Below are 27,833 nucleotides of genomic sequence, written 5' to 3' on the forward strand. Positions count from 1 at the left end.
ATTGTTTCTCCAAAACTCTGAATGAGCAATCGCTGTCGGTTCTTACAGAATTCGCATCCAAACAAATCACAAAACGACAAACATTTGAGTAAACCCTTTCTTCCATGTGTCCAACACTGTGCTGTACTCCGCATTGCAAATTGCACCATTTCCTTCAACAACTTCATTCAACATACCAACTTCAACGCGCAAAGTTTCACTCCCACAACACAACAAAAACACACGCACACTCTCTCTCCTCGTATATTTTAGTATAACAGTATTGTATTGTACATGTACTATTGCTATACTACAATTTCTCTAATCTCCAAGCACGACCCAGACAAAAATAAAAAAAACAGGTCTGACATCACCTTACTCACACAACCTCCTCTTCATCACTACTAATTAATCATACTTAACATCTTCTAATTTTTATTGCCCCGCGACTTTCCCATTTATCACCTCATTTTCTGATGACAAAAGTTACATCTTTGGAAACAACCAAGAGAAGAACCAACGAGATCGAGGACCTTCTGCAGCTTCTGCTTCTGCCTTTTTCTTCTTCCTGGGGTGCTGCCACCTGCTACTCTTTCTCTCCCAAAAATCAAACCTTAATTTATGCGATATTTGTTGGATCCAACTTCAGGAGCCGGCTACGCTTGTCCAATTGGGTCTAATCATTTGAGTTCTTCGGTTAACGTGAATTTTGGTCAGAGACCCAATCATCAGAGCCGGTTGGTGGTGGGTAAGTGAGAAAAAGGAGAATAAAAAGAAAGTTTGTAGGTTGACCGGTAGATAAGAGCAAAGGAGAGTGGAAACCCTAGAAGGAACCCATACAAGAAAAACGATCAAAAACCGAGACTTTCTCTGTGAGGGTAAATGCCCTTTAGATTTTTTTCCGTCTGAAAAATCCTAGAGCTGTTTAAGGTTCCCATGCCGGTTGACTTGGACAATGTTTCCACAGCTTCAGGGGAAGCTAGTGTGTCTTCCTCTGGCAATCAGACAGTGCCCCCAAAACCCACGACAAAGAAGAAGCGAAACCTTCCAGGAATGCCAGGTACAGCAAAAGATTTCATCAAGCATCACCGTGTTGTGTTGTTTTCTTATTTTTTATTTTTTGTTTGTGGGGTTATTCAGATCCGGATGCTGAGGTGATTGCTCTGTCTCCGAAGACCCTGATGGCGACGAACCGGTTCGTGTGTGAAATATGCAACAAGGGGTTTCAGAGGGACCAGAACCTTCAGCTTCATCGGAGGGGTCACAATCTGCCGTGGAAGTTGAGGCAGAGGTCGAGCAAGGAGGTGAGGAAGAGGGTGTACGTGTGTCCCGAACCGACGTGCGTTCACCACGATCCTTCTAGAGCTTTGGGGGATCTCACTGGGATTAAGAAGCACTTCTGCAGAAAACACGGCGAGAAGAAGTGGAAATGCGACAAGTGCTCCAAGAAATACGCAGTTCAATCCGATTGGAAGGCTCACTCCAAGATTTGCGGTACCCGAGAGTATAAATGCGATTGTGGTACCCTCTTCTCAAGGTCTTAACTCTTTGCCTTTCACCCTTTGTGATACTGTTACCAAAGTTTTTATTTTGGGATTTGGGGTTTGTGAAAGTTTTGTTATTTTTGAAGGAGGGATAGCTTCATCACGCATAGGGCTTTTTGTGATGCGTTGGCAGAGGAAAGTGCGAGATCTCAGCCTCAGACTGCTGCAAAGGCTAGTCCCGAGTCAGATTCGAAGGCTGTAACCGGTGATTCGTCGCCTCCGGCGGCTGCAGCTGCGGCTACGCCTCCACCGCCTTCTGCTCCGCCGGCTAGTTCTAAGTCAAACAGTGTTGTTGTATCGTCGTCTGCTTTGCAGACACCAAATCCAGGTAGATAATATCCGAATCTGGAAAACATTGAAATCTACTTGGTCGTTTCTTTTGTCGCGTTTGATACGGTTAAAACTAGACCAACAAAGCATTTTGTTGTTTCTGTGAGTGGTGTTTTTCTTTTTCTCTCTCTGTGATCCTGGAGCTTACTGGTTTTTGTCTGTTATCGTCCTTTGTTTTCATCTGCTATTGGGTGTTTGTATATATTCATAACACCAGAGTAAGTGAAATGGGATTCGGAGAGCTAATTAAGTAATAAAATTATGTAAGTAATTAACTAATGGAAGTATAAAATAAACTATTGAAAAGGTGTTCTTTGGAACTGTGGGTGTAAACTATGCATTTGTGGACAAAGAAACTCATAAAAGATTCAAAAGCTAAAAGGAGAAAGAAAAGCTTTGTTTTTTGGGGGTGGAAGGGGGAGTGGATTTGAGAAAGGAAACCATTATTTGTTCTTTTCTTTTCAACTTTAACATAAAAGTAAAGACTCAAACTTTACAAGTCTTTGCAACGTTAGTGGCTGCTTCTTCACTCCTTAATTATTATCAACAGTAATATCATTCTTATTATTAATATTACTTCTACTTTCTCCCCTGTTTTGATCTCAGAGTTGCCAGAAAATTCCCCACAAGTCATAGAAGAACCGCAGGCCAATCCTGCTGTGAGTGGAAGCTGTAGCAGCTCCAGTACCAGTACCAGCACCACTAGCTCAACTAGCAACAGCAATGGCGGTGCTAGCAGCAGTGTATTTGCAAGCCTGTTTGCTTCATCAACAGCAACAGCATCGGCAACTGCGAGCCTCCAATCTCAAACACCAGCATTCACTGACCTAATCAGGGCCATGGGGCATCCAGATCATCCAGCAGACCTCTCAAGGCCTTCATCTTCGGAGCCCATTTCTCTGTGCCTTGCTACCAATCACGGGTCATCCATTTTTGGAACAGGATTGCAGGAGTGCCGTCAATATGCCCCGCCGCCACAGCCAGCCATGTCTGCCACTGCTTTGCTACAGAAAGCCGCCCAAATGGGTGCAGCTGCCACAAATACCTCTTTTCTTCGCGGATTAGGCATAGTGTCTTCTGCTTCAACCTCATCAGGTCAGCAAGATAGTTTGCAATGGGGTCAGCAGCCAGGGGAACCGGAGGGTGCCTCAGTTCCTGCAGGTCTTGGACTCGGGCTTCCCTGTGATGGCAGCTCTGGACTGAAGGAGTTAATGATGGGGACACCCTCTGTGTTTGGTCCAAAACAGACCACCCTTGATTTTCTCGGGCTGGGAATGGCTGCAGGGGGCAACCCCGGTGGAGGCTTATCGGCACTGATCACCTCAATTGGTGGCAGTCTGGATGTTACTGCTGCTGCAGCAGCAGCAGCATCCTTTGGTAATGGAGAATTCCCTGGCAAGGATATTGGGAGGAGTACTTGATATTTTGGGTGCAAGGAGCCAAGAACAATATTTTTCAGGGCGAGAAGTTCTGGTTTGTACAGAGTTATATGGTCCATTGTACAATGTGAAGTTGCAGTGCAATTGGGGGAGGATTAGTAAGATAGTAATGCTCATATTGAGCAGTGCCACTAGCAATGCGCTTCAAGGGTCCTTTCGGATTATCTGATGCATCTAATGTGAGGGGAAAATAATGTATATTTATTATTATATTAAAGAAAAGGCACGGAGAGTCTTCTTTCCATGAGTAATGGCACGAGTTACAATAATATGTTTGCTATGGACCACTGGATCTGGTGAATTAAGATGTTGTGTAAAAGGTTGAAGTTGATGTTGGGTTGGTGCCATACACAAGACAACAACCAGAGATGTTTTTTCTTCTTGGCCATCTACAGTTTTGAATTGATCAAGCTGTGAATTAGTTCCGATGTTGGATAATTTGTTTGGTCCATAGCTGTAGCTTGTAGACATAAATCAGGAAACTTTGATGTTTTCTTTTACTGTTAGCAGTAAATGGTTGGTTGAATATTTATCGCCAATATGCATTGTCATTATGTTGTGAAGGAGTGTTATTCCATTGAAGTTCAAAATTTTCCCCATGAATCAAATTCCACGTTATTCTTGCTTCTTGGATGCAATTGCAACTTTTGTCTATAAAAGATTATAATGGCGGCAATTCCCTGGGAATAAAAAGAGGGATGAAAGTGAAGGCAGAATTCAAAGAAAAGAAGTTGCGAATGTAATAAATAGTAAGGTGCCCCAGTTGCATAAGCAACAAGACTCTTGGCATTTGTATCATATCAGCATGAAAAAACCTATGCAGATCCGTGTCATCTAGCCCCCAATAAGTGTGAATGTGAGGTGGTGGCTTTTAAGTTCTACTTTTGGTCAAAGTCACTGAGCTGCATTCATTGACAAAAAAGTACGGCGTTTTCCCAGCTTCAACGGCGAACCTTTGTTTCATTATCATTGATTTGTCGTTTTCTTTTTTCCTTTTTACGTGTCTTAGCCTCCACAACCACAACTAACGTATGCTGTTCACCTCTTCCTTTGTGTCTTTCTATATTGGTATTTGGGACACACTAAAAAGCGCTTAAGAGAACTTGTAATAGATATGTTTAAGGAATTTACTTGGAAATGAAGATATATGACGACTAAATAATTGATATTATGCCACATTTATGAGTTGCAACTACAAAAATATATTTGTTTTATAACAATTTATTTTAACCAATGAGTTAGATTCTCAAGAACATTAGAAAAGTCTTTGTTTCCGGCCACAAACTTGAGAAGGAAAGTAAGGAATAGAAAGTTTGAAAAATGAGACATTAAATCATGAAAAACATCAATGATAATGATAAGTTACAAAGAAAGTCACTCATAAGGTTGTGATATTAATCTATAAACGAGAAACACAATAAGTTAAATGAGATACATAATTCATTAGCGATTAGGTTTAAATAAAATGTAATAAAATATTTATTTTTATTACAATTTAATAAATAATTATATAAAATATTATGATAATAAATAAAATAATTTTAAGTTTTACATTTTATATTTTATATTCTGTGAAGTCAATTATTTTAATATCTGATAATTAATTTATGAAAAACTTTAAATTCAATCAATTAAATAGTAAATTATTTTAATTTTTAAAATTGGTGTGCCAAAAAAAATTAGACATCATTTGTAATTAGTTATTTAAACAAATTAAATTTTAGTTTTAAAATAATTTTAATACTGTTGTTTATTTCATAAAATAATTACTTCATAATTAGTTATCTTTTCATCTTTATTCATATTTATTTTCATTAAATTTTAATTAAGAACGTTTTAATATTCTATTTTATTATTTAATTAATTCAATATATATTTTATCACAACAATTTAATCAACTATAATTTTTTTAATCATTTTCTTTCACTTTGTCTTAATTAAAATTATTTCATTTTTTATTCTTTTATTTCTTTTACTAGTCTTTCAAATCCAAAGAATTTAAAGGGGTTGTACGTTGTTTTCAAAGATAGAAGTTGACCTTTTTATATTTTGATCAGTATCCCATTATTTAATGTTAAGGGTTAAGTATGTTTTTAGTCCCTAAAGTTTGGTCTAAAATTGAAATTCGTCCCTCGTCGAAATAAATTTTGGTCCTTAAACTTTAAAAATGAATGAATATAGTCCTTTTAACCCAATTTTGTTAACTCTTTTTAAGTTTTAAACGCATTTTTCAGTAAATATTGGAGTTGCTTACGCCGTTTGACACATTCTCGACTCAATATTTACTGAAAAATGCGTTCGAAACGTAAAAAAAAGTTAATAAAATTGGGTTAAAAGGACTATATTCATTCATTTTTAAAGTTTAGGGACCAAAATTTATCAAATCCAGAGACGAATTTTAATTTTGAGTCAAAGTTCAGGAACTAAAAACATACTTAACCTTGATGTTAATGTCAGTTTAATGAGACTTAAGTGAAATTTCGAAAGCATTTTCCAATATTAGAATGCGAGTGAACCTTAAACCCGTAAAAGAAAAAAAAAAGTAATTATTTTTCTTTGTTCTCGAGGAAATAGAAAAAAAATAAAATAAAAGGAGGGAGTGGAATTTGATAGCGTTAAACTTAAAACTGTGTCCCCACACTTTTTAGGTTTTTGTGGAGCTGGGCACAAGTAAGACACCCACAACGGAAGACTAAAGCGCGATTCGTAACCTGTAAGAATCAATTTAATTCTTCAAACTTACTCTTTACAGTTCTCATGTATTTTTCCTTTTGTCAAAATCAATTTGATTTTGCTCTCTCGTTATTGCTGAACCCTTCACTTCGTGTATTCTCTTCTGGTCCGATTATTTAGTACCTATTCTTTACAATCTGGTGGCGTGCTTCATTCCGTGAAGTTGGAAGCTTTGAATAATATTTGTTCAAATTTCAATGTTTCAGAATCTGGGTGCGATTCATTTCCTCCATAGTAAGGTTTAGTGGGAGGCTGAAAAAGGAATGCTATTTTTTAATTCAAATCACAGGCTAGGATCCACGTTCTTCTTCAAGGGGGAAACTGAATTAAAGTCGTTTGGTACAAGGGATTAAGATGATGCCTGGCATTTTCTCAAGGCCGAATGCTACCATTTACTGTCGCATTCGGGAAGCATTGACTCGGCAACAAGGGGTACCGGCATTCTTGTATAGAAGTTCAGGGTTGTCTCTTTGTTCACTGTATTCAACTTTCTTTTTGCCCGGTTCAATTCATTGCTCTTCAAGCCACACGCTTATCCCAAAATCAATGGCTACTGCTTCCCATTGCAATGCTGTGCTGGGAGATGTTTATGTTAATGGTTTAATCTCAGGTTGTGCTAGTGTGCAAGACTTCACAAAGCCTGCTGTTGTGTCCTTCAAAGACAAAAATCTTAAAGGCTGCCTAAGGGGTAGCGGGAATCTAAGGAGACCACAACCTTCGTTTGGTTCTTTGAGTTTTGGTAGTTCTACTTTTGATGGTAATTGGAGGATCCGGGATTTCAGTTTGCTTCATGGATCATGGCTCAAGAATTTCTCTACCTCTTCTTCTGCCTGCCCCTCAGCTGGGGCTGCTCGTGCTGTCTCTTTTGATGGCAGCCCTCCCGATGAACAGCTTGCAAATTCCTCTTTTTCACCTGACGAGTACGTGATCATGTTCTTTTTATTCTGAATTCTGTTTCTGCATGAATTGCTTTTAAATAACATAATTTGATATCAAATTCACTTCCATGAATGAAGCTTGGCATGAGTCAAATTTTGCTAATAGGTTGTTAGTAGAAGATTATACTTACAAAATTATCTATATTTCTGACAGCTGATACTTATCTAGAGTATTGGGGATTATTAATTTCAGAACTACTGTTGGTGGCAAGACCTTGAAGATGTTGTCAGGATCATGTTATCTACCGCATCCAGATAAGGAGGAGACAGGAGGAGAGGATGCTCATTTTATTTGCGCAGATGAACATGCAATTGGTGTTGCTGATGGTGTGGGTGGCTGGGCTGACGTTGGTGTTAATTCAGGACTGTTTTCCCGGGAACTTATATCCAATTCAGTGAGAGCAATTCAAGAGGAGCCCCAAGGTTCTTTTAATCCAACAAGGGTGTTAGAGAAGGCTCATTCAAATACAAAGGCTAAGGGTTCATCAACAGCTTGTATTGTTGCCCTTACTGATAAGGTATTCCATTTTCTCATTCTGAACTTTGTAAAGAAGAATAGTCTTGTCCACTTGTGAGTGAACTTAAACATCATCCATGTTTTATGCCTACTGAATATTAGGTGTTTTTCTTTTGTTCTCTAATGCATCAACATTAAAGTTTTCTACAATTTTACCTGTCCCCGGTATATTGGAAATTGTTGTCTGGTATAATGCATTATGCCAACAGTTATCCTGTATAGAAATGCGTGCCATTTGAAGTAATATTGTGTACAGTATCAAATTGGGTTGAAGATTACAATAACTTTCCTATTGAACATGTCTCCCACCAAGCTATTTTAAAGTCAAAAGATAAGTTGCTTCAGCTTATGGACTTAAAAGCATGCTGGGACTTCTAACCAGCTTTTTCTTTATTATTTAGTGCGTTCTGCTCTGCAATAATAGCATAGATATGATCATGTGCGCTGATACTTTTTCTTAAGTATTCTATAAACAGCTCTTAAGTCTCAAGTTCTTTTATATAATGTCCGATTGGTGTTTTAGCTGCCACTTGATGGACTGAAGCTACCTCATTCGCAGCGAGTAAAGTTATTGTTACTAGTAAATTTGGTGGACTACATTTTTGAGCTGGTATAAAAGGAAAATGTAACAAACTGATTTATTTTCATTCTTGGTTGTTGGTTTCTTGGTCCAGGGACTACATGCTATTAATTTGGGCGACAGTGGATTTATTGTGGTTAGAGATGGATGCACCATTTTCCAGTCCCCTGTCCAACAACATGACTTCAATTTCACATATCAGTTGGAGAGTGGCTATGGAGGTGATCTACCCAGCTCTGCGGAGGTAAAGTACACTCATCAACATTGTTAATGGGATTTTGTTTTATTTGGCTTTGCGTTCACGTTCAGCAGGGATAATAAAGGCTTATTTGTGTAGTTATTTTTGTGCAAATATTTCGTGGGGAAACTTGGGCATGCTGGTAGGAAAGGTGGAAATTATGGAGAGGTGTGAAAATTGAGAGATTTTGATTTTTGTTAAACAGTACTTGGTAGAAGGGGTGAAAAATGAGAATAAAGTGCACCCAGTTGTCATCCTTTTCACATTTTCCCTCCAGTGGTCGATTGTAAGATGATCTGCATTTCATGTTTTTTGCAGCTCTGATTTTATTTTTTCCACATCCACCTATACCAAGCAAATATATTGTCTAATAGACCATTTTTTCGTTTCTCCCTTCAATGTGGTGCTAGTATTATTCCTTAAGATGCCTAACGGTAGATGAAGTTTAATGTTCTTCTCTTAATTATGTGACTTTATGAAAGTAAAAGAATTTCAGCATATTTTTTTGCTATAATGTATTCAGGTTTTTACCATACCCGTTGCTTCAGGAGATGTAGTCATTGCTGGAACAGATGGCTTATTTGACAATCTGTACAATAGTGAGATCACTGCAGTTGTTGTACATGCAATTAGGGCTGGACTAGAGCCCCAAGTAACTGCTCAGAAGATAGCAGCACTGGCTCGTCAGAGAGCGCTGGACCCGAGCAGGCCGACACCATTTTCTACTGCTGCTCAGGAGGCTGGCTTCCGTTATTATGGTGGCAAACTTGATGACATTACTGTTGTTGTCTCATACATATCTGGCTCACTTAGCGAGTGAGTTTTTGGCCATCTTCACGTAGTCTCATTTTTGTTCTACATGGCCATTCACTTTTCAAACTCAATGAACTCCTATTTTGCATTCTCAAACTTGAGTTTCCCTGCTACCCTAGTAAATCTTGTTACTACAAAAGGGTCGTTTCGGGTTTACTTCCTTTCTTTGTATACAGTAAGAATTTGGAAAAGACAACTAAACGGCTTTCTTTATATTTTTCTTGGTCAATCCATGAAATTGTCAATTAAATATTATGAACTGAACGAGAAAACCTATGCACAGAATTTAGTAAATTGAGCTTGAGCAGTGTGCAAAGTATGGTACTTTTCTTTTGGTTTATTGAGTGCTCGTTGGGCGCATGCAACTGTTGTTCCTTGGCTATGCTTGGTGGAGGAGAATGAAATGTAGTAGTATTGTGTTCCATTGTTTAAAATTGGCAAAATGGAAACCAATGAAAGTTATTCAATCTCATTCATTATTTATCTTTAATTTTGTATTTCCTTTTTGACAGAATGAAATGTGTGTAAAATGAGGATAATACCTAATAGAAATATCTCTTTGCATTTATCTTTCTGTCACTGTCACTTACATAAGAGGAATATGTTGAACTTTTGTTTTATTTATGATAAATAGAAATTATATTTCACTATTTCAGTTTACTACTTTCAATTTTCTTTTTATTTATCTATTCTGTTTCCATTGATCCAAATATAACTTGAAAGTCCAACGCAAACTTGCTCAAGATTTTGAAACTCTATTTAAAAAACAAAAAAAATCTTTCAAATATTTATGTATAAGAAATAGTTATAACATTGTTAAAATTAAATATAAATAAAACTCAAAATAAAGATTCCACACGGTAGTTAGCATTAATATCATCTTGTCTAAATTAAATATGATAGGTTTTGTTCTAAAATTATATGAATAACATATTTTAATACATAAAAGTTGTTAGGATGGGTAATTTTATAAATCCATGCTCATGTCTGAAGTAGCTAAGCTTATTCATATCATCATCAGCATGCTTCATGAAACATTGGTCTTCAACCTTAACAACCAGGCATAAAACATAAACGGATCTAAAGGCAACAAAGACAAAAACAAAACAGCTCTTATTATTGTAATACATAGGACGAGCTAGAGCCAAATACTTAAGACGAAATCAAACGTTCCTGACTTTCAAAGCTCTCCTTCCTTCAAAGGGATCAGCATCACCCTCTTGCTCTCTTCTTTTCTCCCTCTCTTCTTGTTGTCTCTTGGCTTGTTCTTGCTCCTCTTCTGCTACTTCTTCTTCTGATGATGATCTCTTCCCCTTCTCTCTCCTCGGTCTCTCCCACCATGTCGGATCTTCTTCTTCTTTTCCTTCCCTTTGTCCTTCCTCCTGTCGCTTCTTCTCTCTCTTTTCTTGCTCTCTTCTAGCTTGTTCTTGCTCCTTCTGTGCTGCTGCTTCCGCTTCCCTTTCCCCTTCCCTTTTATCTTGATCTTGCTCCTTTTCTTGCTCTCTTTTGTCTTCTGTTTCTTCTCCTTTTTCTTTCTCTCTTTTCTTTTCCCTCTTCTCCTGTTGCCTTCTAGCTTCTTCTTCCTCCCTCTCCCTCTCTTCTTTCCTTTCCCTTTCTTTCCCTCTCCCACCACCTTCTTCATGCTCTCTCTCTTCCTCCTCCTCACGCTTCTTTTCCCTCTCTTCTTGCTGTCTTTTGGCTTCCTCTTCCTCTCTCTCCCTCTCTCTCTCTTGCTTCCTGTCTTCTTCCTCTTCTTCTCTCTTTCTCTCCTCCTCCTCTCTCTTCCTCTCCCTTTCTTCCTCCTCCATTGTATTCTCCTCTTCCTCTGCGCAGGAGCTGCACCCGAAAATGATGGCATCTCTTGGAGAACGCTGAAGTTCCTCAGCGGTTCTGTCACTTACACCCAAAGAGGTAGCCAGTATATGCTTGTCCAGATTGTCAAGCACAGATCCCTTTCCCGCCAAAAATTGAGGATGGTTGTCCTTTGCTGAAGTGCTGAAGCCCAGAAAAACAAACGGTTCATCGTTGAATGCCATCTGAGCCATTGAATGAAACCTAGGCACCACAAAAGCATCACCCGCGTTAACCTTAAACCTCATGTTTTGGCTTTCTGTCTCATCTTCAGTGCTGCTTCCATTTACCACTCGGACCATGCCTTTCCCTTCTACTGCCACTGCCAACTCTGCTGCCTTCGGGTTCCAATGAGGCCCCAATATTGACCCCTTCAATTTTATAGTTTGGAAATTAATTTTCATACAACTTCATAACATAAGCATGCACAATAATAAAAACCAGTTCAACCGTTTTCGTTCTAAAACCTGTTAAGAACCGAACGTGTTTAAATAGTTTGGTCCTAGTTAATATTATAATCACGAACCTCGTTCAAATGCACCATCAGAAATCCAATGTTCGTCCGCTTCAATGACTTTAGTTGCCTTTTGGACACTGCTACGCTACTACCATAACGATTTTTGAAGTCAGGGTCATGATTAAGGATGTTGTATTTTTCGAGTTTGTTGGAGTTGGACCCAACACCTACAAAATTTTTAAGAAACGAAGCCTCCAGTGTCTTGACAATATTCGTCTTCTTTGAATCCGCATGCACTATAGCTGGGGTATTTTTCTTGTTGACGATTTCTTCTATCAAATCATCTGGTACCTTCAAAATTCATAATTTGTAGTTTTGTCGTTAGTACACAACAATCCCTATAAAAGACAGATTTATTACGTTATGTATTTCAACGGTTGCACAGTGTGTGGCTAAAGCAATACCTTCAAAGCTGCTTGCATGATTCTCTTATCAAAGCCCTTGACCAGTCGGTCGATTCTTGAGTAAGCACCGATCGATGGATTCTGCATTCGTGGTTAACAATTAACACGAATAACAGCAAACAAAACTTAACTTTCTGTGTAAGTTCAATGAAAAAGAATACATGTGTAGCACTTACAAAAGTATTGTCTTCTGTATTGGTTAACATTGCATAGATCCTCAGTTTCCTTCTCTCAGCCTCTAAGTCGCTCTGTATATAGAAAACAGATCCTTCAACGAGATTGCAGAGATCTCCTTCGCGTAAAGGGATCGTGCCAGTATCATCATCATGTGCCCAAGTCAGCTTTCCACTCCCTGAAGCCACAGTGCGATGAGAATGTTGACATTAATTTGTGTATACCACAATATTATGCATGTTCCACTATGAACAAGATTGATAATTAATGTCTATAATAATAGATTATGCAAGTTGTAATCGGAAAGTAAACACTCGTTTGGTCATGAGCATAGTATGGCCAAGGTTTTTAAAAAGGTGTCGGCGGCCATACCATGTCTGTTCTAATTTTCTGAAATATCAAGAATCTTCTGAAATATCAAGAATCGCATCACGAATTCACACTAGTTCACAATTTTCCATAACATTACATATCGCGCAAAAGTCATAACGAGTACAACAATGGAAGAAAACCTTGCATACGATGTGAATAGAATGTAGACAATTACCTGTATGAACATAAAATACCATATCTGCATGTAGAAGCACAGGAAGAAATAGCGAGTTTGGCTCCAATGTGATGAACTGAAGATGGTAGGGAAGTTTGTCTGGTTCTTCCTTGATGTCAAGGGCGGTTATCTGTCCGAACTCAGTGGCAAGTAATGTCCTTCTCTGATCCTTTTTCACCACAGGACCCTCTTGAGGCTCGCCATGGTGACCTTCACTTGATGCTTTCACCCCACACAGGGAAATGGTAAGGAAGAAGATCAAGATCCAAGCTTTTCTTTCAGGCTCCATTGTTAACATTGTGAGGGAACTTGGATGGAAACTATGATTGATTACACAGTTAGCAAAGGTGGCGCTATATAGAACAAGGTGGCCAGTATTTTGAGGTACGTGTCTTGTTTTTCAGACACGTCACGCACTTTTTTATACAGGTGGCAGTTTCTTGAATGTGTCTCTGTGCATCGCAAAAATCCAAACATTCCAGAATGAGATTACTACGAATCTATTAAAATATTAATATAATGAGAAAATAATTGTTTTCTCATTATAAGTTCTCTCCTATATGTTTTTTTTTCTAGTATAACCGTAATTTGCAATTTTACACGTGAGAATTTTACATTTAAACCAGTCCATTTGAAAAAAATATTTTTTGAACATAAATATATTTTTTAAAACTTAAAACTAAAATAAGTACATATTTGAGTTGTTTTAGTTTTTATCTTCTATTTTTTTTAACTGTTGTTGCGTCTCATTCTATTTCCTAAATCTTATTCTTTAAAAACTCATTTTTAAAAACTGTTTCATAAAATAGTCTAAAAGAATGAAACATATTCCTAAAAGAGTTATTCATGTTTATGATAAAATAAAAGTAAATTATTACTTTTATCAATGTAATAAAACTAAATTATAAGAGTGAAAAAAAATGAATTTTAAAACTTTGGTTTTATTAAAAAAAATGTTAAATTTGAAGGGAGGTTACGGGCTGGAGAAAAGCCCAGGCCCAGCAGTCCATCGACGCTGTCTTCTTTCTCGTGGTGTTAGGGTATGCAATATGCAGAGTTCCATATTCCACCTCTCATTTTCTTCACAATCACTCACCGCTCACCAATACACTTCTTCAGGGCTAAATTATGGCGCGATTCGGTACATATTATACTCCTTCGGAGTTTCTTACTCTGATTTTATCGTCATTGTTTTCGGTTATGAATGCTTACTTGCACTATTTGTGTATTTGCACTAACGAAAGTGAAAATTTACATTTTTCTACGCTTTGCAATATTACTCTATACTTTTTGTTTCATTTTTAGCATTGACATTGGTTTCGTTTTTTTTTTTTATCATTTCCTGGTTTGATAATTGCCTCTGTCGGATGATTTAATTCTATTCTTCGTTCAATTTAGGTGGCTTGTAGATTTTGGGAGTTGCTTTCACTTAATACTAGTTGAAGGGGGCTGAATAGTGAATACAAGACAGATGGTAAATTACGGATACTTTATAATGATAATATCACTTCATTCCTTTTTCCATTACCAACTGATTGATGTGTTAATTTGTTTTAAATTTGATCATCTCGGTATCCATCAGCATGCCTATCCTTTTTTCTATGTTTATTCTTTAATTTGGTGATGTTGTTAACTATATGATTGCTGCAATTCATGAACAGGTTTATATGGCAGCATCTGTAAGGGGGATTCATAAACTCTTATCCTCCTCCCGGATTGAAAAACTAGTTTCTCTTTCACGTTCCAAACAACATCTGCCACCGTGGGTTGAGATTGTGCGCCATTTTAGCTTTACCGATGATTTCAGTGGCAGAAGCAAACATTCTACTGGGGAACGTGATGATTTTCTTCGTCAACAGTCGGACTCAAGTTTTGAAGACAATGGTGGCAAGCGAATCCATGAGGCATATAATGTTGAACAGGGATTGTCAGATTCAATTCCAAGTAGGCCTTTGAGAGGTAGGAAGCCAATTAATCAGCCTCCTCCACGTTTCCGAGAATCTGGTAGAGGTTCCTTTCCTCCAAGATTTGATGACAGCCATGGTGCGCCTGGTGCTTTGGACAACTCAAATAAATCTTCCAAAATTGATCTTGCATTTCAGGGCATGAATGTGGCAGAAACAAATAAGGATTTGGGGCAATCAGGAGACAATTTCCTTGACAAATTCAAGCTTGCTTTTGATGATAAAGCAGTTAATCAGTCAGAGGCTGCTGCAAGCAAGCAATCTGAAGAAGCAAAGTGGTCAGATTCCAATCCAAATGCTCAAGAGCCTGTGCCACAAGATGCTGATGAGATATTCAAGAAGATGAAGGAGACTGGCCTTATCCCTAATGCTGTGGCTATGCTCGATGGTCTATGTAAAGATGGTCTGGTTCAAGAAGCCTTGAAACTTTTTGGTTTGATGCGGGAGAAGGGAACTATTCCAGAGATTGTCATATACACAGCAGTAGTGGAGGGATACACAAAGGCCGACAGGGCTGATGATGCGAAAAGGATTTTCAGGAAGATGCAGAGTAGTGGCATTTCTCCCAATGCTTTCAGTTACACAGTCCTTATACAAGGACTCTACAAGTGTAGAAGATTACAGGATGCTTTTGAATTTTGTGTGGAGATGTTAGAAGCGGGCCACTTACCAAATGTGACAACTTTTGTAGGCCTGGTGGATGGTTTCTGCAAGGAAAAAGGGATTGAAGAAGCTAAGGATGCTATCAAAACATTAACTGAAAAGGGCTTTGCTTTTGATGAGAAAGCTGTTAGGCAGTTTTTGGACAAGAAAACACCATTTTCACCCTCTGTTTGGGAGGCGATTTTTGGGAAGAAAGCCCCGCAGAGACCATTTTAAATATTTTTCATACCATGTAAGCTTTTGTCTTAACTCTTCTACTGATTTGTCAGACCGTTTTCTTCCTTTATGTAATATATTGTTAATTTTGGTGTGCCTATTGAAATTTGCTAAAAGGGGTTCGACACGTAGTTGTTTACTTCTTGATCCTCATTTTTGAGTATGAATGTACTTCTCTTAAATTAATTAGCTTTTGAACTTTTAATGATTTCTTCACCACTTCAATAACTTGATATCCCTCAATCTGAAATTCTACTAGCAGTTAACCGAATCTGTTACGGAGATCTAACTGTTTCACCAGACTAAATAGGATCTAACTCCAATCTGGATTGTATAAATACATGAACCCTTATCAGGTTTCATTTCTCAATCAATTTTCTAGTTCTAGGCTTCTGGGCATGGATCATGACCTTAAGTTCATGCTGATCAGGCATGACTAACTTAGCCCTAACCCTTGCCTTAGTTCCTGTGACCCTAACTCGATCGACTCTTGGTTACATCTCATTTTGTTTCTGTGAAACGTGATGAACTAGGAAACAAGAAGTAGAAGCTGTGATCTAAGGAGACAGACTTGACCGATTTGTGATGAATCCAGAAACGCAATAGTGTTTCCTATCTGATGCTGATGGCAATTGTGGCGAAATCAAACATTCAATGGAAACACTAGGGATCAGCTCCTGTTCTTATGGCTCCTTGCTTCACTTTTAGAGTATCTCACTTGTGTAGTTTGTTGCACACTTTTGGTAGCTTTGGGGTAAGATACACACTGATACATCATTCTTTAGAATTCCAAAATTTTGTGCTAAGGTTCATCAGTTTTTATCTGAACTGTAAAGCGCATAGAAAGGCTCTTACTCTGTTTCTGAATGCTTGTTGTGGATCAAGGCTCTGTTTGATTCCTTGATCTTCGTGGGCTTTCCTGTACTACCTCATGAACATACCGGTGTGATCTTGGATGGATTATTGAGGTAGTGTGATGTTTGTTATGGCTTTCATCAACAGTATAATGGACCCGTTTACTGGACCACTTTACTGAACAAGTGAACCTCACATTAAAAGCAATCTGTCAAATACAGTTTCTATTAGTTAGCTCTCAAGAAGCAAGTAGTTGGTTTTGTTTAGTTTTTTAAAACTCTTTTGACACAATTTTAAATCGTTGTTATTTAGAGTAGGAATGGAAGATGCAAATAAAAAGGGGTAATGTAAAATTGAAATTAGAAAAAAAAAAAAACAACTTTAAAAAGATTTGGTTTTTATTTTAAGAATTGAAATATTTTTGTTCAAAATAATATTCTCAGCCAAACTTAAAACGTCGGGACAAAGTTACCAGTCGATAAATTTAATATTCTAATTACTAGGATTTGTGTTTGAAGTTATTTTCTAGTACTTTGATATTAGAATTTGTAATATATATCACATAAACTATTTTTGATTAGCTAGTAGTTAACTTAATGTTTTTTTATTTATTCAAATAAAAAATATGTAAATTTAAAAACTAAATAAAAACATTAAAAATTGAATTATTTAGAAAAAAATAAAATTATAATTACATACAAATATTGTTTTTTATAAAATACAAAATTTATTAATATAATAAAGTTTATACTTTTATATGTTTTTATGTAATTTTACATTTATCATCCAGTTTGTAAATAAAACTTATCAAATATTTTCTAATTCAATAAATTAGTATATTATCTTGAAATTTATAAGATAAGAGTTTATGACTTCACTGGAAAAACTAGTCTATCATATATGAACTAACTTATAATCTTATAATATGAACTTTTTCATATAGGTTCCTATTGAACTAATATTTTTTTATTTTATTCAAATTTATTTTTAATATAAATTAAAAAGATTATTTATATAACTTATATAATAATGACAATGACAGTTTAAAAAATGTAAAAAATGTTGAATTTAATAGCAAACAGATCAATTTGGTTGGTGCACAACTATATAACCATTGAAAAACGATTTCATTATCGTATTTTTTCTAATTTTTCTCTAATGAACTGTATATTAAAAAGTACTATCTTGAAGATGGTGTTACTCTCTTCATAGAAATGAAAATCACAATTCTAATATCTTAAGTCACATGAGTGTTTTACTGCTTACACCAACTTGAGTTAGTTCAATATATAAAACTCTTTAAAGCATTTATGAAAATTTATGAAAATAAAAATATGTTTAACATTGGCTAAAAATATAATTTATTTAAAGAAAGAAAAATTTGTTTGGCGTGTCAAGATAAAAAGGTTTAATCTGAGAACAATATTGGTGAGAAAAGTTCTAATATCAAATATTCGGAAAATTGTATAAGAAAAAATTTAAAGAAAAATTTTAAAAACAAAAAGTGTCACTTTATTAAAGTTTAATAAAATGAATAAAAAATGTCAATTTTGACTAATTAAAAAAACATATGTTTAAAGGTCCGTTTGTAATAATTATTACGAATATTTATTTTTTGAATGCAATTTTCAAAATAAATTTATTTGGTAAATTTAGAGTTGAAACAAAATTTTTAACTCAGTTTTAAGACAATTAAAAATAAATTAATTGGAATATTAAAATCGTGCAGATCATACTAGCAGTAAAAATAATGATATGTCAAAAAAGAAATAAAATTAAAGAAAGAGTGTATAGATAGCACCCACCATATTCGTTGAGTCTTCTTCCTTCGGAGTGCGGCCGCATAGTATTCATCTCTTTCGAATCGAAACTCCATTTGTGGCGTTGACTTGCAGAGATGGAACAACCACCCTCTGAAGCCCTCGAATCCTTGTCCGTCTCAGATTCTCAGACCCCTCAATCCTCCAATTCCACACCTCAGTAAGTTTCTTCCCCGCTTTTACTCTCTCCCCATTTCTGTCTTAGGGTTCCGATTTCACTTTTTTTTTTTTTTTTTATAATTTTGGTCGCAGATTGACTCCCGAAGAGAAGTTTAAGATTGTGAGGAGCGTCGGAGAAGAATGCATTCAGGAAGACGAACTCCTTAACCTCCTCACCAAAAAGCCCGAACCCGTTTGCTACGATGGCTTCGAACCCTCCGGACGCATGCACATTGCTCAGGTCCGTGAATATATATTCTCGTATATTTTTTAATATTTCTATTATATACTTTTACAGAATGGAAACAAAAATATATATTAAAAAAGAGTTTATTGATTGTGAGTAGTTGATTACTTGACTTCTAAGGTGAAGGCTTTGGAATTTCTTGAATGAGGTGTAGTGTGGTGTGGCTTGCGTAATTGTTGTTTCTTTTTGTTATTGTATGTTATTATTTTAGGGTGTTATGAAAGCAATCAGTGTGAATAAGCTCACATCTGCCGGTTGCCGTGTCAAAATATGGATTGCTGATTGGTTTGCGAAGCTCAACAATAAGATGGGAGGGGATTTGAAGAAAATTGAGACGGTTGGTCGTTATTTGATTGAGATTTGGAAAGCTGTTGGGATGGATGTCGAGGGAGGGAAAGTTGAGTTTCTGTGGTCTTCGAAGGAGATTAACGCCAGAGCTGATGAGTACTGGCCTCTTGTGTTGGATATAGCTCAGAAGAACAATCTAAAAAGGATTATCAGGTTCCTTTCACTTTTTAAAATGCCTTTCTGTTTATTCTTGTAAATGGTGGCTTTGGACTGGAAATGATGTTCTGTCTTTTAATTTTGTGAATTATAGGTGTAGCCAAATAATGGGACGAAGTGAACAGGACGAATTGACTGCTGCTCAGATATTCTATCCATGCATGCAGTGTGCGGACATATTTTTCCTCAAGGTGGGTTTGTGCTTGCATCGATTAGTTCATGTATTTATTAATGAAGTATCTAATTTATAATGCGATAATATTTTTATGATGAAATAGTTTATAATTTATATTGACAAAGTTTATTACATTTAATTTTAATTTGTATTCACACAATAACAATCATATATTTATTATGATTTTAAAAATTTTATACATTTTTCAATATGTATATATCTCGTATTGTATTCTATTACTTTCAAAATAATAAGATTTGATACGTGTTGTACGTATCCGGTACGTGTATTATATTTGTGCATCATATTTGTTATCAGTATTCTACATTACCTTATAAGCTCACAATGGATGTTAGTTAACTGTAGAGAACTCGTTGGAAATAAATAGATTTGTCATTCTTACAATGTTAGCATTAGAAATGGAAATCGTGTTAGTGTGTTAATTATTTCTACCAAATATCGATGATCTCTTCTCTGAAACTCAACTGGGCTGTTATTGGGTTTCTAATCTTTGCATATTCAGATATTATGTTGTTACTTATGTCCTAGCCTCTGAAACTAGTTGTCAAGTTGCTTAAAAAATAATAGCGAATTATGCATAGATGTTTCTTTTTGCAAATAGGCTGACATCTGCCAACTGGGAATGGATCAGCGGAAAGTGAACGTACTTGCTAGAGAATATTGTGATGACATTAAGAGGAAGAACAAGCCCATTATCTTGTCACACCGTATTCATCGAACTTCCTTTTTAATAGTGTATGTTTAAGTTGTGTCTCTGGCTAACTGTGTTTTACCGGTGATTTGCAGACATGTTACCTGGTCTGCAGCAAGGGCAGGAAAAGATGTCAAAAAGTGACCCATCATCTTCTGTTTACATGGAAGACGAGGAGGTAAGATACTAACTGTGCCATCAAATATGTTTCTTTGGTACAAAGGCCTATCAATTTTCGTATCTAGTTGCATTTTGTTCTGCTCATATAGGATGGCTAATGATTTTTTCATATTGAAAAAAATTGTGAAAATATAAAAAGGGAATAAAATTTAGTATGAAGAAATATATCGTTCTGCTTTTTATGACAAGATTTAACTATTTTCCTTAATGATAAATATGTTTTTTCGGTGTTTCCTTTAATTTGTATTTTCCCTTTACTTTTAAAATTAAACTTATTGTGTCTTTTTAATTTTATATTTGGATATAGGCTGAAGTGAATGTGAAAATAAAAAAGGCGTATTGCCCGCCAAAGGTTGTGGAAGGAAACCCATGCCTGGAGTACATTAAATACCTTATCTTACCCTGGTTTAATGAGTTCACAGTGGAGCGTAGTGCAGATAATGGTGGGAATAAGTAAGTTATGCTATTTCATCTGCTTGAGCTTAACATGTCTTTAAAGTAGCAGTTTCTTGGATCATTTTGTTTACTTTTTAGTTAGTTTTATAATTATTTTTATCTTTTCTTCTGCACAATGGTTTGGTTGATTTGTGTTCATACTTCCATCCAATCTAGGACATTCAAAAGCTACGAAGAGCTTATTGCAGACTATGAAAATGGAGAGCTACATCCTGCTGACCTCAAGCCAGCATTGTCGAAGTCATTGAATAAAATTCTGGAGGTGATGATTTTTTATTATGTTAATGTTAATGTGTTGTATTTTTAATTTTCTAGTTCTAAAATCCCAATTTCCGTTTTGTATTCTAGGTTGTAGTATTCTTACAATGCTTTGGAACAGTGCTTTAGAAGGGTTTGGTACATATATAGTGAAAGTCTATTTAATTTCATAATCCTATTTTCATATTGGTTAGTATATTAATAATTTTATGGTTTTGAAAATTTAACAAGGTGTCAATCTGCAAATACCAATGTGGTGGTTAAAATAATTCTCACTGTTTAATCCATCAGCTTCTCCAAGTAAATCAAGACTATAACATCTGTTTAATTCAGCTTTCTCCATTTATGTATACAAAGTTTTTACTTTGGGCTTAAATGGATTCTTACATATGCTTCAATTATTAGCCTAGGTATATTCTTCTTTCTATTAATTTTATTCAACATTGGAGAGAAACTGATAATTAGACTCCAGAGCTGCTACCCTCATGTTTAGGCTGGCTCTGTATATTATATCCTAATGGTGCCGATAGCATGTTCTCTCTATTGATTGTGAGCTTGTACAACGCCAGACTATCGCTATAGCATATAATTTATAGAACTCAAGGTTTTTTTTCTTTTCCATTTTGTTCTTCTTTTCTAGTTTGTGGCATAAACTCAATGATTTTTTTTTGGACTATGCACAGCCTGTAAGGGAACACTTCAAGAAGGACAGCAATGCCAAAGAGCTACTGAAGAGGGTCAAGGTGAGCCTTGTTTTAAATTTAAAATACTTCATACAATCATTTGGGTGTTATACATACACACACTAAACTTGATTTTGCTTTGTAGGCTTACCGAGTCACCAAGTAATTTGCTGATTAAAGACTTCAGGCTATTTCTTCTTTTTGCCAAGCAGCCATATAGTTTTCGTGTTATGGAGTGATGCACTTTTGGACCTGTAAAATGTGGCAGAGTCGTTCTCTTTAGAATGAGTAATGTTACTTTTGTTCGTGTATTTCATTTACTTGAAATTTAGATATAATGTGTTAGTTTAATATTAGTGCTTTCTTATGCAAGACATGTCGTAAGTTTTAATTAATCGCGATAAAAATATACCGACGTGCGTAACAAGCTAATGTCTGTACCTGGATTATTTTGAAGGTCAACATTTTTGTTTCCAATTTTTTTTAGCTCAGCTCATGGATCATTTTGTCATCAGGTGACAATGTAAATTCTCAAATTTTAAAATAATATTATTGGTCAAAAAATATTATTCAAGTCCCTACTTTGTATGTTTATTTAATTACCAGAGTAATGTTCAAAATATTATAAATGCAAATGGGCATATACTTCGGAAAAGAACGGATTTTGACGAGAAATATATTAATGTAAGTATATCACTGTTTGTATTTACATTAAAATAAAAACGAAATTATGTGTATTTTAAAGTAAAAAAAAAACTGTGAATTTGAATTAAAATAGATTTTTTTTCTTGTCTTTTTATGTAAATATTTTTTTTATCTTTTCTCTCTAAATGTTGGTACTTTTTATGAAGAAATTAGTTAAAAATTGTTTTATGATATAAATTGTTTATGATACTTAAAATGATTATATATAAATATTTAATTTTCATTAATTTTTTATAATTGAATTTATATATTGAAAATGTAAATTTGAAATTGATTTTAAGAGAAAGGAATTTTTCTGGAAAAAAGAAAGTAACAGTAATTGAATCGGGTATCAATAACTATTCGACACAGAATATTCAGAGATTTTGAATTAGTAAAAAATAAATTTGAAGAGGCGGGGTCATCCAATTTATTGAGTGTAAAAATAAATATAGAGCAAAGAATAATTATAAGAAATAAATTTTATTTAAAATGTATTCATCGGATCAAAATTGTCTTTAATATTTTATACAGTGAAATTATTAATATGTTTAAGTTTTATAATTAAAGGCATCTAGAATTACTCTTAATTAACTAATAGCGGAAAAAACTAGGTATTGCAAAACTTTTACCAATAATCATGCAGGTAAAATTACTAATTATAACCATTATAGTTAAAGCCATATTTAAAATTATTCGTTATTAAGAAATAGTGGAAAAAGCAAGTATATGCATTAACTTTCGTACTAAATTCTACATCAGTAAAGTGTTTTCCATTTGTTCAATTCTCTTAAGCCTTTACTTCCTTTTTTTAACCAAACAGAATAGTAATGTTTTTCGATGAAAACTAAAAAATAAATATATTTTGTACAATCTTAAAGTCACTTTTATAAACTTGAGTTTACACACAAAATAGAATAATTTTAACATTTTTCATTGGCTGATAAACTTGATTGATCAAACTAAAATATTTGATAAATAAGATTATTTCACTAATTTATAAAACTAAAAGCTACTTTTGTTAACTTATTAAGCCTGTAACATTTTCCCTCTTTTGTATCATTGTTATATAACCCTTGCTCAGTAGAACAGTCTACATGTGGAACACTGAGATAAATAAACTCTCTGCACCAACCTTTGGTTGGGCTTTGTGATTTGATAGTCTTCAAAATAAACAAGGGAAAGAGACAAGACCTATATCAAAGATATGTGTTACTACTACAGAATTGTTAGATGAATGTTTTTCAGCTCCACCTTTTCTTTTCAGAATAGTTTGATAATGGCCCCAATTATTTAAGATGGAACACAGTTTTGGGTTAGAACCTAGCTTCTTTTACCTGCCATAGTTAAGCAAAATAACACCTGCAACATGAGAGGATTGAAGTTAGAGACATAGTTTGTTAAGTATCTCTGCTACACCGATGATCTCTTTATCACCTCAAAATAACGACTAGTTAAAATTAATTAGCAGGTAAGCCTTGCTAGCAGCATTTTTAACCATTCAAAGTTTATGAATGGACGATGATGTATATTTGTGAACTTGGAAAAATAATTATAAATCTCATATATATATATATATATATATATATATACTAATTGGATAAATTTAGAAATAAGAACTGTATATTATTGGAAACAAATATCTGAGATTGTGGGATTGATATCCTAGTAAGAAAAACAAGATACAGCCAAAATATAGAACTAAAAACAATAAGAATCAAATCTGAAAAAAGATAGAATGGAGGTATGGTATGAACAGTTAAATTTGTCAGAGAAAACTAATCAGCTATCTATGACATGAAATGGTCATACAACATGAGTTGAGGCAGTCTGTATTATTTGTATGCAAGTTGTTGAGGCTCCACGGATAAAAGAGGACAAACTATAATAAACATATAAGCATACTAGTAATGCATGATTTTAATATTTTTGTTAACTAACAAAAAACTGTTGATAAATAATTTAATTCCGTGAATTAACAAAATATTAATAGTAGGTTGCCAATATTTTTCATTAATGATAAACTAATGAAAGTTTAAAAAGGCTCTGAATATCATACGTATACATATCAGCACAAGCTAAAGATATAAGCAGTCACTTAAGTTAATCAGATTACTTAATAATGAAATAACTAAAACATGGTCGAGTTGACCAACGTTGAACTTACGAGTTACATATTGACGGCAGTATCTAAGTCTTCATAGAGACAGAGCCATTAAACAAAATGCACAGATGCATCGGAAGCAAGCAAAGTCATTATGTTGCTCATGATCAACATAGCCAACAAGCGGTTGCATAAAATATAAGAATAGGTGGCACCACCGACCAAGATCCACTGCCTCTTTCCCCAGTCAGTGTCATCCTTGCCATCTTGCTGCAAAGAACCAAACTTCAAGAACAGAAGATATAATTTAATTTATAACCATTAAATTACTTACCAAGAAAATGAGAGAATGAGTTGTAGTGGCCAGTCTAAGGGATCCACAACAACCAGACAGCCATTGCAAAAGACAAAATTATGAATAACTCAAAACTGTCTCTGTTATACCACAAACATGGCAACTGGGAAGCTTGTTAGTTTTTAGGTGATGATGAATGTGTCTGAAATCCCTAGAAATTCTGCACTTTTTGGTAGGGGCCATTGTGCCCTCAACAGACATGCATCAAGGAAATTGGCCAAAATCTCTTTGTTGAACTCTGCGTGCTGAGACATTATGGAAGCAAAGACATTTCTGTCCATCATAATTAGGATAATGACAAGAAGTAGGTATTTCCACCTCTATAGAGGAACCTTTCACGTTTTGTAGGCTCTTCATAACTACGCCAATAATGACGACTATCATTTGGAACAGAGTTTTATTGGTTGTGCATTGTAGTCCAAGACCACGTTCGTTTCACATATCTCTAACCTCGACTAAACTGTGAGCAGGTAGTTTTCTTAGTCCCACCTCATTTGCCATGATATCTCTAACCTTCTCTGCATCTTTCCATCTTCCTACAGAAGCATAAAGTTTTGCCAACAAAACATAATTACCGGTGTTTTCAGGCTCGAGCTCAAAAGTCCACCTAGCAGCTACCTCTCCAAGTTCAACATTCTCATGAATCACGCAAGCTCCAAGTAGTGCACCCCATACAGCATGGTTAGGGGTTATAGGCATTGATCTAATAAGGCTATATGCATCGTTCAGTCTACCAGCACGTCCAAGAAGATCGATAATGCAAGTATAATGATCAACATGGGGAATAATTTGCTGTTGCTTGAGGATAAATTTGAACAAAGAAAAACCCTCGTCAACCAAACCGGCATGGCTGCAAGCCTGCAGAACACAGGTGACGGTGACTTGATTTGGTTTTACTCCAGATTGTACCATCTGATTGAAAAGTTTCACCGCCATTTTGCCATGCCCATGCTTTCCATATGCAGCAATTATTGAACTCCATATAATAATATCCTTGTCCTTTAGAGGAATTATATTAAAAATCTGGTGAGCATATCCTAAACTTCCACACTTTGAGTATATATCGACTAGAATACTTGCTACTTCAAGTCTGTAAAGAAATCCAGATTTTATAAGGTAACAATGAATGTTCATTGCCTGTAGGAGATCGGCAAGAATAGCATATGCAGGAAGAAGACTATTACAGGTTGCATTGTCAGGTTGTACACCTTTCACTAACATTTGCTTAAAGAGTTTTATTGCTTCTCCTGCAAGCTTATTTTGTATGAACCCAGATAGAAGAGCATTCCATGGGGCCGTTCTCTTCTTAGAGGTTCCCATAAACACTTTATAACTGAGGTTGCCGTGATTACATTTGGCATACATATCAATCAAGGAAGTTTCCACAATGACCTCAGACTCGAGCTTTTGCCTTATTGCCCATGCATGGAGGCACTTGCCATGTTTCAAATAAACCAAACTGCCACATGCTGATAGTAAAGAAGCTATACTTACAGAATTAGGTTTCACTCCTTCACACTGCATCATGCGACAAAGCATTAAAGCACTTCTAGCATCCCCATTCAGAATGTATCCATTAATCAAAGTTGTCCATGTTACTACATCTTTCTCATCCATCTGATTCGCTAACACGCGTGCTTCTTTCATCTTAGCACACTTAACATACATGTCCAGCAACGCATTCCTAACTACAATATTTCCCCAAAATCCTCTTTCCTGAACCAACCGGTGAACCTTCCTCCCAACCTCCACATTTTTCAAAAGCCCACAAGCAGGCAATACTGAAACCACGGTTGCACAATCAGGCTCCACACCCTCATCCATCATTCTCTCATAAACCCTCAGTGCATCCTCGGCACAGTTATTCCGAATGTACCCATTTATCATGGTATTCCAAGAAATCACAGTCCGTTCCTGCATCAAGTCAAAAACCAGCTGGGCTGTTTCTTTCTCCCCAGCATTCATATACATTGCCAACAAAGTGTTCTGGACGAATGTGTCAGAATCGAAACCAAACTTACAGGCCTGCCCATGAACTCCAACGCCCACATCAATCAAAGACAAGTCGCCACAAGCCTTGATAACAACCGGATAAGTGAATTTGTCAGGCAAGGTCTGACCCGAGTCAAGCATTTCAACAAATAAGTTGAGGGCGTCAAGGGGGCGCCCAATTTGGACATACATCCTCATCATAGCATTCCAGGAGAACAAACTCGGTTGAGGCAATTTATTAAACAGGTAGGATGCATAGGATGCGTGGTGGCATTGCGCGTATGTTGTGGCAAGCTTAGAGCAAAGGTCGGAGGAGGAGAATAGACCAAGGGTGAGCATGAGTGCGTGCAGCTTTCTGGTTTCGGGAAAGGATTGCAAAGATGAAAATTTTCGCAATAGCGATTCACACTGTGCTGCAGTAGTCACAAACATCTTGCCTTTCTTCATTGAACCGTTTGTTAATTCGTTTATGCAAGTTGATGCTCATAAGTTTATAGGTTTCGGTTTACCTGGACCCAGTTAAAAATTTTTGGTCTATATGAAAAATTATAATAGTCCATGCAAAAAGAGAGCGAAGAGATCAGAAAATAAGAAGAAGAAAAAAAGGTCTCTGGGCTCTATCTGGAATTTCGAAGACAATGGAGTGTTACTGTTTGATGATAATCTTCTGTCTTTAACCTAGTTTGAAGATTCGATTCTCGTATACAAAATCATCTATTTAAATATGTAAGTTTCTTAACTAAATTTTAACACCTTTAAAAATTAGTCATTAATGTTCGACTGAATCGAAAATAAAATTGAAAATAAAAAAGCATAAGATATAAAAAAGGTTGTTAATTATATGAAATTTATATATATATATATATATATATATATATATATATATATATATATATATAATGGATGGACTAATAAAAACAAGGACGGATATTGAATGATTAATTTTTCACTGGTTTAGTTACATAGAAAAGTAGAAGAAAAGAAGTACAAATATTATGAAAAGATTAGTGTACTCATAGAACTAGGTTTAAATTTAAACCAATACATTTTTTATTTAAGAATATGATGAAATAATATACACATGATTTTTATAATTTTTATATAAATATCATCCTATGTTATAGTTTAAAAAAAAAAAAAAAAAACTCCAATTCCCTTCCAAATCATTGCTGTAGAATCCACTCATTCCTATCACTTTATGC

General features: G+C 35.5%; 6 protein-coding genes across 8 annotated transcripts; 4 read left to right on the forward strand and 2 right to left on the reverse strand.

Annotated features, from left to right (window-relative positions):
• Positions 1–228: 228 nt before the first annotated feature.
• Positions 229–4,218, forward strand: LOC114171661 (zinc finger protein GAI-ASSOCIATED FACTOR 1-like). The gene is made up of 4 exons (XM_028056542.1): positions 229–1,039; positions 1,120–1,516; positions 1,610–1,851; positions 2,460–4,218. Exons 1-4 carry the CDS (start codon positions 916–918, stop codon positions 3,272–3,274), a joined length of 1,578 nt encoding a protein of 525 aa, XP_027912343.1. The 5' UTR covers positions 229–915; the 3' UTR covers positions 3,275–4,218.
• Positions 4,219–5,902: 1,684 nt separating this feature from the next.
• Positions 5,903–9,405, forward strand: LOC114174284 (probable protein phosphatase 2C 80). Its single transcript, XM_028059099.1, has 5 exons — positions 5,903–6,005; positions 6,232–6,945; positions 7,157–7,481; positions 8,155–8,304; positions 8,822–9,405. Exons 2-5 carry the CDS (start codon positions 6,380–6,382, stop codon positions 9,116–9,118), a joined length of 1,338 nt encoding a protein of 445 aa, XP_027914900.1. The 5' UTR covers positions 5,903–6,005; positions 6,232–6,379; the 3' UTR covers positions 9,119–9,405.
• A 690-nt stretch (positions 9,406–10,095) lies between these two features.
• On the reverse strand, positions 10,096–12,938 carry LOC114173980 (vicilin-like seed storage protein At2g18540). The gene is made up of 5 exons (XM_028058693.1): positions 12,605–12,938; positions 12,060–12,235; positions 11,884–11,964; positions 11,489–11,770; positions 10,096–11,333 (listed from the first exon to the last, which is right to left on the reverse strand). The coding sequence occupies exons 1-5, from the start codon at positions 12,900–12,902 to the stop codon at positions 10,275–10,277; spliced, it is 1,896 nt and encodes a 631-aa protein (XP_027914494.1). The 5' UTR covers positions 12,903–12,938; the 3' UTR covers positions 10,096–10,274.
• A 651-nt stretch (positions 12,939–13,589) lies between these two features.
• LOC114173981 (pentatricopeptide repeat-containing protein At4g38150) lies at positions 13,590–16,469 on the forward strand. 2 transcript variants are annotated; one of them, XM_028058696.1, is made up of 4 exons: positions 13,590–13,745; positions 14,003–14,078; positions 14,266–15,463; positions 15,981–16,469. In XM_028058696.1, exons 2-3 carry the CDS (start codon positions 14,076–14,078, stop codon positions 15,445–15,447), a joined length of 1,185 nt encoding a protein of 394 aa, XP_027914497.1. In that variant the 5' UTR covers positions 13,590–13,745; positions 14,003–14,075; the 3' UTR covers positions 15,448–15,463; positions 15,981–16,469. The 2 variants fall into 2 exon arrangements, with proteins under 2 accessions (XP_027914497.1, XP_027914496.1); XM_028058695.1 differs by lacking the exon at positions 15,981–16,469 and having other exon boundaries at positions 14,266–15,586.
• Positions 16,470–18,082: 1,613 nt separating this feature from the next.
• LOC114173982 (tyrosine--tRNA ligase 1, cytoplasmic) lies at positions 18,083–21,989 on the forward strand. The gene is made up of 10 exons (XM_028058697.1): positions 18,083–18,282; positions 18,375–18,522; positions 18,740–19,029; positions 19,127–19,223; positions 19,830–19,935; positions 20,015–20,097; positions 20,407–20,552; positions 20,712–20,817; positions 21,497–21,556; positions 21,642–21,989. The coding sequence occupies exons 1-10, from the start codon at positions 18,200–18,202 to the stop codon at positions 21,660–21,662; spliced, it is 1,140 nt and encodes a 379-aa protein (XP_027914498.1). The 5' UTR covers positions 18,083–18,199; the 3' UTR covers positions 21,663–21,989.
• A 1,527-nt stretch (positions 21,990–23,516) lies between these two features.
• LOC114172997 (pentatricopeptide repeat-containing protein At5g39350) lies at positions 23,517–27,303 on the reverse strand. Of its 2 annotated transcripts, none has more exons than XM_028057178.1 (3): positions 24,619–27,303; positions 24,348–24,554; positions 23,517–23,542 (listed from the first exon to the last, which is right to left on the reverse strand). In XM_028057178.1, exon 1 carries the CDS (start codon positions 27,076–27,078, stop codon positions 25,075–25,077), a length of 2,004 nt encoding a protein of 667 aa, XP_027912979.1. In that variant the 5' UTR covers positions 27,079–27,303; the 3' UTR covers positions 23,517–23,542; positions 24,348–24,554; positions 24,619–25,074. The 2 variants fall into 2 exon arrangements, with proteins under 2 accessions (XP_027912979.1, XP_027912980.1); XM_028057179.1 differs by having other exon boundaries at positions 24,348–24,569.
• Between the last annotated feature and the right edge of the window lie 530 nt (positions 27,304–27,833).

The sequence above is a fragment of the Vigna unguiculata genome, chromosome 2 (genome assembly GCF_004118075.2).
Source record: "Vigna unguiculata cultivar IT97K-499-35 chromosome 2, ASM411807v1, whole genome shotgun sequence".
Lineage (NCBI taxonomy): Eukaryota > Viridiplantae > Streptophyta > Magnoliopsida > Fabales > Fabaceae > Vigna > Vigna unguiculata.